At 29.9% G+C, this 13,342-nt stretch overlaps 1 protein-coding gene across 1 annotated transcript; it reads right to left on the bottom strand.

Moving 5' to 3' along the window:
* Positions 1-3,476: 3,476 nt before the first annotated feature.
* LOC120184191 (transcription factor MYB10-like) lies at positions 3,477-4,882 on the bottom strand. Its single transcript, XM_039188714.1, has 3 exons — positions 4,750-4,882; positions 4,486-4,615; positions 3,477-3,987 (listed from the first exon to the last, which is right to left on the bottom strand). The coding sequence occupies exons 1-3, from the start codon at positions 4,880-4,882 to the stop codon at positions 3,477-3,479; spliced, it is 774 nt and encodes a 257-aa protein (XP_039044645.1).
* Positions 4,883-13,342: the final 8,460 nt, after the last annotated feature.

Raw genomic sequence — 13,342 nt, 5'->3', positions numbered from 1 at the left:
TAGTGAATGGGCTTATACTTGAATACTTTATACCACACATAGATCAAACTTAAGGCAAAATTGGCCCATTACTCCACCCAGATTTTTATTTTGGTATCTACGACAAATGTTACAGTACAGGGTAAACTCGTCTCGTCGACGTGATAAGTTTATCCAAATAATATTGTTAAATGGATCAAGGTAAGTGAGACTCATTGGGTCTAACATTTTAATATATTTTCAAAAACTCATCACGTCGACGTAACAAGTCCCATTAAAAAATGAAATTATTTTTTAACTTAAATTAATTTTTAAAAAAATAAAAGAACTCATCACGCCGACATGATGAGTTCAAAGTGAATTTAAAATTAACTAACTTATAGTTGTTGGGCAACGAGCAGATTTTTAAATTTTAAAACTATAAAAGTTATAACTTGCTATCTCGACGTGACGAGTATCGTCTAATTTCATTTAAATAACTAATTTTTAAAATAATTTATTACAAACTAATTTCTTACAAATTAATAATAATTTTTTTAAACTAATGCAATCACTAAAAATAAAATAAGATTTTTACTTATATTTCCTTAATTATTGACGATGTCGAGTAGTGGTCGAATAATAATGGTGTGAGGCTCATCGATTTCATCGTGGTCGTTCGCCTTGATCATCTTCATCTTCGTTTGCTTCTTCTTCGATAGGAGTTGTACTGAACATCACTCTACTTTGATTTCCATCTTCAAAATACGGTGATGGAATATTTAAGGTATTTGACGCCATCATTATCTTCATTGACTCGAATTATCCACCAAAATATGTATGTTGTTGACCATATAGAATATGATCTCATTCACCCACAGGTTACATCGAAAATGGCTGAGCACCTTGCATTACATCCCATAAACCTCCAACCTAATTCGGTCAACTCTCCATTAAAGCATATTATGGAGGATAAAAACCATAATTGAATTGAGATGTAAAATATTCTAACCAGAAGAAGAAGAAGAAGATACCGATGATGATGATTTTCGAACCTTTGCGTATTTGACCTTCATTTCTTCCCATTCGACCCTATCTCCGAGAGTTGTTAAATATGATTTCTCGTTTGCATCATAATTTCGAAGGTATGGAGATACGTTGAAATCAAGATCAACAGTTGTAATCTCGAAACACATAGGCACAAATAGATGATGCTTATTCCATTGTTGAATATATACAACATGTTTCCTCGACCAATTCTCTTTCTGCTTCCTACGTGTATCAATTCTATGGAGATCGACCATCTCAAATATTTGCATATAAATTGGTTGATGGGACGCAAATTGACACTACACTCTATTTGTGGCTTATATCTTAACAATTGCAAAATGATGCAAAGGTGTTAACAATTGGTAGATCTCCGGCTCACAATACGAAATCCAACAAAACTGTAAACATTAATTAAATTATAAAAATTAGTATAAATTATAAATAAACAAAAAAATAAATAATTTACGAAAATAATATTTGTCGCATGTCTACCGACAATATCGATCCTTGACAACATTTTCTCGATAATTTTATGTTGTCATCTAAACAATATAATAAATAAAAATTATTCAATAAGGATACAAAATAAATTTAAAAATCTAGAAAAAATAAAATTAAAAAATTACCTTCTAGTAGTGAAAACTCAACCAGGGCTGATGTAATTGGCGTCAAAAACAAGAACCGATACCACGCCTAGGACTATAGCAAGACTATAACCATCTGCATCGGCTTTTTGACTCCCTTTCAACAATTGTAATCTTGCAAAGTTCCAAGTATAAAAATGTCAAAATCGTTGAGCCACAACTAGTGTTACGACAGTCAGTGAAATTATTCAATATCGAAAGATACTGACCTTGTGCCAAATTCTTAGATTTATTTGATAACAATATCCCTCCACTTGAAATTTGTACTCCAACCAAGTTCATCGGTACCCCTATCCCGTCTACGACATCTAGTGGTGCCCTCTTTCCCAAATCTTGGTCAACAATATCAAAAAGGTTATAAGTGTTATACCTCACCAATGTCGCACCATTTATCGAGACATTGAGTGTGTAAGCAACATATTTCAAGGTAATCGTCACTTCACTACTCAAAAAATGAAAAGTATGTGTTTCGGGCCTCCTACGTTCAATCAATGTTAAAACCAATGCTGGGTTCACCTTAAAAGCACGAAAAAATATGGTTGGATACAATCCGGGTTGTTTTAGATATATAATAATTCACTCATATGAATTTTTAAGTGTCATTCCTCGCTAAAGAATTCCTCGTTCTTCTTTCTACAATATCAATTTCGATCAATTAATCAAATTCTCAAAACAACAAAATTAATAATTTGTACTATTAAAAATATAAGAAAATTTTTTACCGGAGCAAGATCAACTGAAGAAATATGGATAGCATCAATGCATAATATTTCATCTCGGGTAGACATTTTAACAGGAATTCTTCAAAAACAATTCTCAAGAGTATTTTCTTCTTAACAAAACACAATAAAAACTATAAACCCCAAATCCCTATTTATAACTCTAAACCCACAACTATAAACGGAATTTGAGATTAAAAAATCCCATGAAACTCGTCTCATAATTGTTTATGTTCGTTGTCCAACAACTATAAACAACTAGTTAATTTTAAATTTCAAAAAACCTCATCACGTCGACATGATAAATTTCTTTTTTAATTATTATAAATTAAAATTTATTTACTTAGTTTAAAAAAACCAAAATATTATTTTATAGGTATTCATCACGTCGATGTGACGAGTTCCTGAAAATATATTAAAAATTAGATCCCACGGGTTCCACTTATTTGGGTCTATTTAAAAATATTATTTGGATAAATTTATCACGTCGACATGACAAAATTGTCCTACACTGCAGCATTTGTCATAGATGCCGAAACAAAAATCTGGGTGACCTAATGGGCCTATTTTGCCCAAACTTTAGGTCTATATTGGGCTCAATCTTAAGGTCTATCTAGCGTACGCGCTACCTTCGTACTTGGAACCAATTCTCAATACAAATAAATGGTTTTCAATATTGGTCGAGCATTATCTTATTTAACGTTATTGCTATTGTATCATCAGGGAGGTCTTATATTCGAGTTCACGTTAACCTACTCTTCCATTGACATTGCCAGCTTAAAGACAGTAACATATAAGCTTCAAAAATCCTAATAAATGGGAGGTAAAATATTAGCAACCAAACCCACTTCACGATGAATCACTGTCTTGTATTTTTGGTTATAAATGCTGTCGACACTCTTTGTCTCTTAAACCAGACATTACACGGTGCCAATGACCGATTACAGTGTGCAGTAAAGTATGAATCTATTACCGAGTACCAGACGTTAAGAACCGCCTCTCTCGACCTTCGAATGTTCGAGTATACTTCGATTATTATGAGATTTCGAAGTATATTCGAACATTTAATTTTCGAGTTATTGCAATAACAACCATGTGAATTATATTAGCAATCAAGATATTCCCATTCATGCATCATTTGATGAAAAACAAGATCCACAATATCATCACCATAAATCTCATTATGCAATGGAAGGTCTTTCTCTGTGACAAACGGCTCACTCCAGAAATCTCCGCCGCTTCGATCCTCGTACATGGCCGAAGAACACGAAGGGAGACCACCAACATTTCCCGTACCGCCTCCACCAATGTTAAAGCTCGGCGTATATCCACAATCGAAAACCGGGCTGGTGGCGGCATACAATTTGACAGTCGACGCCGCCGTCGCCTTTGTGGTCGGAGACAAGGCCGAGCTCTCTAGTATCATGTTGGGAGGCATAACGATATGGATGCTTTCGGCTTCACATTCAAGACTGTGGATGGATAAGGATTCGGTTTGGGAGTTATCCGTGGATGACATGGGATCCCGATTTGCACATGCTTTTAATCGAGTGTGCCAGCGATTTTTTACCTCGTTATCTGTTCTTCCGGGTAAGCTCGCAGCGATCATCGACCATCTGTATTTCCATGAATTTAAACGTGGAATTTATTTAATTAAAAAAGTATTCTTATATCAGCAATATGACGATTGCATGCTCACGTAAGGTTGTTCCATATAAATTAATGTCGAGTCACTATTTTACTAACGCGTAGCATACCTGTAACTTTGATTATTATTATTTACAATAATGGTCCCATTCTAGTCTAAAAATGAGATAAAATGTTAGATTTTTAATTCCTAAAAAGCTTTGGAGTGTAAGCTGACACACATGGATGAAGTATACTGGAGGTCACTAAACTATTCACATTAAGTAATTTTGATTATTAAACTTGTAAAAGTAATAAAATGGTTATTAAATTTATCAGAAAGGACCCCTATGATATTATAATAAATTGTAAAAGTTTGACGAAATTAATGATTATTTTATAACATTTTGATAAAATTTGATTACTGTTTTGTAAGAGTTTGATAAATTTAATGATCATTTTGTAATAGACCGTAAAATCGGACTAACCTATTTCCGTATTCTTCATGTAATTTCAAGATTAGGGCATCTTCTTGTTCAGTGAAGTTCCCATGCTTTACTTCAGGCCGGAGGTAATTCATCCACCTTAATCTGCAACTCTTCCCGCACCGTTGAAGACCTGAAGAAGATTCAACAAAATCAGATCACTTTATGAACAATAATAAGATATCAAAACTTCAGTTGTTTAAGCAGAAGGATTAGGTTTTCAATAGAGAAAGAAGATGAATAACAAACATGGAAGCCGTATGTTACCAGCTTGCTTGGGTAGTTCACGCCAGTTCCAATGACCAAATCTTTCGATATAAGAACGCAGTTTATCATCTTCTTCAGCGCTCCATGCACCTTTCTTAACTCCATTTTTATCATGGAAAGGAGCTCTCACCATCTTCTTCCCCTTCACCTATATTTTTCCCTTTGATTTTCTCTGATCTTCAGCACTGCAGATCATCACTTACCAAACTACAGCCCTCATTTATATCTGCTCATGCTCCTCGTTTGAAAATTTCACCCGTGTTTACACTGGGGACGCATGGACTTTCAGCCCATATTTGTTTACTTACACCATTTTATCAAACAACTGTGTCCCTTTCCTGTCATCATGTCATTTCCCTATAGCAGTGCATAGGAATATTGTGAATTTTTAAGTAAATTACCATGAGGATCACTAAACTATTAGGATGGCTTTATTTTAACAATCAAATTATGAATTTGTTTCTATTAGGTCATATACTATTAAAATAGTTTCGTCCAAGACCGTTAACTGTTGACTAAATTATTGGCGCACCAATTAAGTAAATTTGTATAATTACACATTTAATCTTAATTTTAATTAAAAATGATTGAATAGTCCTACAATGTTGGAGAAAATCAAACGAAATAGAATGAAAAATATGAAAAAATGAATAAAAATGAGGGGATTGAAATTGCGTATTGGAAGGGGATTAGACATGCTTTGCCCATTAAACAAGATCATTATTTAATACATTGTTAACAATGATATATATATTTAAGTTAATTTATAGTTGATGTTTAAGGAAAATATGAGAAAGGATGAGATGGGGAGGGTTCAAACCTATAACTTAAGCAATGTAGGAATAACAATAAGGGTAAAGAATGCAAATGGTCCCCGACTATAGGGTATTGCTTTATTAAGTTCTTCAACTATTAAAATTATAAAATGATCATTCGACTATAGAGTGTAACTTTGTTGAGTCCCTCTACTATTAAAAGTTACAAAATGATCGCATGACTATTCATTATGTACCAAACTCGTCCTTTCACATTAAAATGAACGATATTTTGAGCTGAATGTTAACTTGTTAACTGTTATATGATAAAATTTGATCCCAAAATCTCAAATGACTATCATATCTCAATCAACATGTTAACATTCAACCTAAACAACAGTCAATTCTTAATGAAAAAGGACGAATTTGGAACATGATGAATAGTCGGTGACCATTGTAACTTTTAATAGTCATGTGAGACAACAAAGCGACACTTCATAGTCAAATGACTATTTTGTAACTTGTAATAGTCGAGGGACTTAATAAAGTAATACCATATAATTGGGGAACCACTTGCATTCTTTACCCTAACAATAACTATTAAATCAACTTAAATATTTAATTCATGATTTTTCAAATTTTATATTTATGTTAAATTGTATTCAATGTAAGATTTTCATATTTTAAACTAAATTTCATATTGATTTTCATATTTTAAACTAAATTTCATATTCTTTTACCATTTTTTGCTTTCATGATTACGTATGTAGACATTTTTTTATATTTAGGTAAAATTTTATTTGATGTGATATTTTTTTATACTTCAATTACATAAGTATACATGTCAAATAAATATTTTTTAATATATATATATATATATATATATATATATATATATATATATATATATATATATATTTTTTAATCTTTAAGGAGGAATCTAGACAATGGAGGAGCCACCGCTTGATTAGGGCTTATTTTTTTTATTAGTTACTTATTTTATTGATAGTGTTTACCTTGAAATTTTTCGTGCCCACCTTAAAATCTGAGATTTCTTTGATTAGTTATTTATTTTACGGACGTTGCTCATCCTGAAATTTTATTTGTACCCGTCTCATTTAAAAATTTATATTGTTAACATGCGTGTACCTATGTACACCCTAAAAATATTTTTGGATCAGCCACTCAATATGGATTGTATATATATCAAATTATTTGAAAAAAATATAACTTTGATCCTTCTTTTTAATTGCATTCTATATATTAAAATAATAATAATTTCATTCTATCAAAATCTAGCTACAATCTAACATGTATTCCTTTATATTTATTAAATGATTTAATCATAAACTAATTTGATCGGTTTAGACAAATTAAATATTTTAAACATTTTAAATTGACAAAAGCGAAGAAAACAAATTATAGGTTTTAAAATTTAGGTAAATTACACGATTAGTTACTGAACATTACTCTCTCTCCTAATTCACTCATCATACTTTCAATTTCTTTTAATTTACTCGTTGAACTTTATAGATTAAATATTTTGGTCACTCCGCCGTTAAATAATTAACTGTGATATTACATGACCATATTTTAATCAAAACGATGTCTTTTTAATCTAAAATTTAAATTTTTCCCTAGGAATTCAAAACGACGTCGTCTGATGTAAGTCGCCATGTCCCAACGTCGTTGATTATTTAACGATAGAGTTACAAAAAAAAAATCGATCTATATAGTTCAGTAAATTGAAAGTATGATGAGTGAAACATGAGAGAGAGTAAAATTCAATTACCAAGTGTAATTTACCCTAAATTTTAAGGATCTAATCAGTAATTAATTTTATCTATTTAGACAAATTACACACTTTAAACATTTTAATTTACAAAAGCGAATAAAACAAATAACAAGTCTTGAAACTTAAAAATCTAATCATTAATTAGTGTTTTCGATTTAGACAAATTACAGACTTTAAACATTTTAATTGCAAAAAAACGAAGAAAATAAATTACAGATTTTGATATTAATTATGAGTTTGGACCAAACCGTGTGGAAGGGGAAATTTTGAACATTAGTACAACTGTCTAAATTAAACAAGTTAAAAATGTTCATTTGTTGCATTTGCCAACTATACAATAAGTCAACTATATTTAGAATAAATTATCTGTACAATCATTAAGGACAAAGTAGATTTGTCCAGTGGATGAGACAATGATTCTTTTAAATAAGGTCATTAATTCGTATATTATTCTTAGATGATCAATAGATCAGATACAAGTGGTTATACTAAAAAAAAAAGAAAAGAAATTAAGTACAAAGTACATAAATGATTATAATTATAAGATAATACTTTGTTGAATCCTCTTACTGCTAAAATTTATAAGATGATCACTCGACTATTAATATACTCTAAATTCGTCTTTCTCTATTAAAATATTAACGTCAGTCTGAATTGAACGTTAACTTATTGATTGAAATACATGATAAATTCTGATCTCAAAATTTCAAACGACTATACAACTTAAATGGTTATGAAATCAAATTTTACCATATCACAGTTAATAAATAATGTCTAGCTAAGACAATCGTTATTTTATAATGAAAAATTATAAGTTTTGAAAATATGAATAGTTGAGAGACCATTTTATAACTTTTAATAGTTATTAGACTCAACAAAATAGCGCCGAATATCATTTGTGTACTTTACTTAATCATTACATTGCATGATTGATTTTATTCTAATTATTGAAAATTTATCATTTAAATCATTAAATTTTTTATTCGATTTAAAGTAAAATTATTTATAGTTAATAATTAATGATTAATATTTTAATTAAAACTCGATAGTCTAACTTGATAAATTAATCTTAAAATTTAATGATTTTGAGATAATTTACCCCTATATTTATTAGAAGAGTTGAAGCATCTTTATATTACTATTGAACCTATTATATTTTTACAAGTTAAGGTAGTGTTTCACCTAACTCGAAATCCAATATGATTTTTAAAATAAAATCTCACGCTTGATATGACATATATATATATATATATATATATATAATTTTATTTTAATTAAGAAAAACAAGGACATTCTTAGAAAAAAATATATAGATAGGAGAATATAATAATAATTATATCTAAATATATAAGATTAATTATATTATTATTCTCGGCTCTAATCAAATATTTTTCATCTTAAACATGAATATATCTCGTATTGTCATGATCTTATCTTTAAAAGACTCAACCAAAATTAAAATATAAGGAAATAATTGTATAAACTTGAATCAAATCAAAATACCATATATGTGTGTGGTGTGTGTCACATGTTGAAATACTTTTTTCAACACTTTCCCTGTTCCCGCATCTAAAAATACCAGTATGGACAAAAAATGATTAGATTAGATTAGATTTAAATGTTCCCTTTTTGTCCTTTAGTATCTTCTAGCGGAGTAGTTGGAATTTAGGGTAAACTATAAGTTTAGCACTCCAACTATTATTTTTATTCTGTTTTGGTCACCCAACTATCTTTTTCCGAAATCATATCTAACGTTTAGTTTTGGTTTCATTTTGATTATCCATTATTAAAAACTTAACAGTGATACTCATGTATAATAATAAGATAATGTCATATCATCATTAAAATTTTTAAAAATATCACATCAACAATTTTGTTATTTTTTTAGATGATCAAAATGAAACCGAAATGTAAAATAAGGCATGTTTTAAAAAAATAATTGAATGACCAAAATAAAAAAAAAGTGATCGCTAAAATACAAAATGTGTAATTTATCCTAGAATTTATTAAAAAAAACACCTGTGGTAGTTTTTTTATCATAAAAGTTAAATAAAAGAACAATTTATAATGTTTTATTTTTTTCTTATTTTTAGAGAATTATTTTAAAATAATCTTTTAACAGTAGAAACAAACTAATCTAAAATTAAAATAAAAGAAAAGTTCAAATACATATTTTGACAACGTAAATTTCTACAACGCTCGCTTGATGGGTACCGATGAGCACCATTAACGATGAACACCATTAATGTAATTTATAAAAAATTTAAAATTCTAAAGTGTTAAATGTATAATTATAAATTATTTGAAAATTTAAAAGTAAATTATTTAAAATAAATGGTAAATTATACTAATGACCACCTACCTATTGCCTTCTTTTATTTTGACCACCATTTTTGAAATTTTGCCAATCATGTCACTCAGATATTTAAATACATTCAATTAAGCCACTTGCCATAATATTTAACAGCAAAGTTGATGTGGAATTTAAAATATTTGATATTATTACACATTTGGTCCATGTTACTTGTATATTCTATTAATTTGGTCCTAATTTTAATAAATTAAAATAAACTTAACCCTCAAATCAAGTGGTGCCAAAGTAGTCTTTATTCATCTTATTCTTTCAGTTTGTAGCAAAACAAACAAGAAAGAAAAGAAAACTTACAAAAAAAATTGATTTCATTTTTTATTTTTTTTTAAAATTAAATATTAAATGCTTTGATTTCAAAAATACATCTATATTAAGAAAAATCAAAATTTAAACTCTTAAAAATTAATCCAAAACAATTAGATTTTACTTATAATACGACGAATTAGGTAAAAGTAATGTTAAAATACTTGGATAATCGAGTAATAAAAAATAAATATTTTTAAACAAATTGTCTAAAAGTAATTACAAAATAAAATAAAACATCTAATTTAAACTCATAAAATCATTGAAAGATATAATTTAAACACATGAATTTGTCACACTAATTATCTTGTGTGTATCAATGTAAATTATAATATTTTAAGATAAAAAAACGAAGAACATAGAGAAATGCTAACACTTCTCATCAAAAATATTGACATGTTTATTTCACTTTATTATTAGAAATGATAAAAGCTGATAAAGAGAAAAGAAAATTTGTATTGTCTACCATTAAATTGGATTCCTCTTTGATTAACTACTTTGGCATATTTGAGGGTCAAATTTATTTTAATTTATTAAAATTAGGACTAAATTGATAGAATATATAAGTAACATTGATTAAATGTATAATTATACCAAATATTTTAACTGTCACATCATATTTTTTATTAAATATTAACAACAAGTGGTTTTATTGAACGCATTTAAATAGTACTTGAGTGACATGATTAACAAGATTTTAAAAATGATGGTCAAAATAAAAATGGGACATAGTTAGGTGGTCACTAGTATAATTTATCTTTTATTTTAAATAATTTTTCTTTAAATTTTCAACTAATTTATAATTATACGTTGACTCAATTAGAATTTTAACGTTTTATAATTTAATTTGTAGATACTCATTATTAGTAGTGCTCATCGCCACTCTTCGAGCGTGGAAGAATCATTCTTTGACCAAAGGGTTAAATAGTGTAAACAAAAAAAATTTTAATACATATTTTTAATTAAATAGTCTTTATTTGATAAATTTGTTAAAATAATATTTTGAAATACTCGGTTAACGTTTCACTACTGAATTGATTAACCGATTAAATAACATCAAATCGGATTGATTCTATTATAAATAGTTTTTTTCTAACCAAATTATATTATAGATAGGCTTAATACTAAAATAAGGTCCCAAACTATAACGCTTCCGGAGTCTGAAACACGCTATCACAAAATAGTTCCCCGAGCTCTTCAAGAGGTATTCTAAACCAATGCCCGACCCGAGCTACTAGGCCAAGGCCATTAGATCCGCTCTTCGCCTTTGCAACTCTTCCTGAAGGAGGAGTCGTGCCATCTCTATTAGTTCTCGAATAGGTGCATAAACTATTTTTTGAGTCATCTCGGTGTCTAACGTTACAAACTTTACCACTTTAGGTGCTCGGACCGTCAATGGTGTTAATTTTTTTGTTAAGTGACGCGTGTCACAATATAATAATTTTAAAATTTTTATTTAAAAATTAAAATTATATGCAAATTAAAAAAACATAAACATTTTAAATAACCCAAAAATTTGAAAACCTAAACCCACGCCAGCCGTCGCCCTTTGCTGTCTACAAAACTCCACCCGACCTCATCTCCCCACAAAGACCAAAACCCCTATGAAATCGTCATCGATCGACGGTGAATCAATGTTTTATACCCCCGCAAAACCCTATGATGAAAATCGTAATCCCATGCAATTCCAATGGCCAATCAACAACAACTATGATGACATATGACTAAGAGGATGGCAGGGACTACATCAATGGTAGTGGTCGCAGCTGAAAAGGGCGACAACGGTGAGTTAAGGTTAGGATTTGAGAATTTTAGGGATTTTGAGACTTTTTTTTTTTTAAATTTAAGAGAAATTAATTTTTTTATAAATATAATATTAAAAAAATAAATTTCAAATTCACTAGATTGTGACATGTGTCACTTAACGGGAAAATTAACGTCATTGAAGGTCCAGACACTGATATTGTTTGTAAAGTTAGACACCGGAATGAGTTAAAAAATAGTTTAGGCATCTATTCGAGAAAAAAATGGTATAGTTGGGCACTTATTTTGGTCTGTTCTCTAGAACCCACCAGGCAAACGACAACCCCACGAGCGATGGGCGGTATGTAGAGTGCGTGAGGATTAATCCGTAATTTTACATGCATTGGAAGCTCACCTCTCGAACCTATTCGAGCATAAGGTACGAACTAAAATTTCACATGCATTAGATTTCATATCAGTAATATCTAGATTTTTACGTGCATCAGATGCGTACCACACAAACAATATCAGGATATTCACAACAAATGACGATTGTCATAATTCTAGAGTAACTCGGGTGTCCTGACCGTTTCTCGAGCATCATACAAAGGAAAATCTTATGTCATCCTAACGTGCTTGATTTCTATGTGAGAATTTAGTAATTTTGATTGTTTTCACTTGTATCGTACACTTGAAGTTTATACGAACTAAAAACACCCAAGCATGAACCAAACGAACCAAATTGCCCAAAAATCAACGATGGTATCAATACTATTGGCACAATATCGATACTGACCCTTGGGTATCGATACTCACTTGAGTATCGACGCCAAAAATAGATTCAATGTTTTGAAAAATGCCTTGGTATCGATCCTCCTATGAGGAGCATCGATACTCCTATGGGGAGCATCGATACTCTACCCTGGGTATCGATATTCCCATGAGCATCGATACCAATTTTATACACTAGAATCTAGGTATCAAAATCGGACCCCAAGTATTGATACTCCTTGGAGGGGTATTGATACTCACCCTAAAAAATTGCTTTATTTTTGTCCCATAAGAAGAATAGTATCGATATTTTTCTTACAGTATTGATACCGACAGCCTGAAGTGCCCTGTTTTGGGCACAAAAATGCATTTAAATCTCACCCATACACTCTCCTAGGACTATCAAAGCTTATTAAAGTCTTATTTAAGGTCTTAGAGGTCAAAATGTATCATCTTTCATGCTTACAAACAACAAATACATATATTGCCATGAAATTTACTCTAGCATGCTTCATGAACTAAATAAACCATAAATGCACATACAATGACCTACATGTGGTATGGTCAAGTTATAGTCATGTTACCTTGATGCTTAGTTGTTTGAAAGTGCCCTAAATTACTCAATTACTAGTTTTTCCTTGCCTCTAGCCTTTGAGCTCTCACCCTTCTCTTGTACTTATCAAAACCATGAAAATAAGTTGTTAACTCATTTTAAAACTTAAGGGAACACTAGAAACAATTCTTACAACTTAAAACTCCCTAAAAATGGATTAAAACCCCAAGGTTCTATAAACCCCACTAAAACTCAATTTTGGTAAACTAAACCAAATCTTGAAAATGGGGGCTTGAATTGAA

Source organism: Hibiscus syriacus, unplaced genomic scaffold (assembly GCF_006381635.1).
Source record: "Hibiscus syriacus cultivar Baekdansim isolate YM2019G1 unplaced genomic scaffold, ASM638163v2 tig00112857_pilon, whole genome shotgun sequence".
Classification (NCBI taxonomy): Eukaryota; Viridiplantae; Streptophyta; class Magnoliopsida; order Malvales; family Malvaceae; genus Hibiscus; species Hibiscus syriacus.
This window is presented reverse-complemented; position numbering and strand designations above follow the sequence as displayed.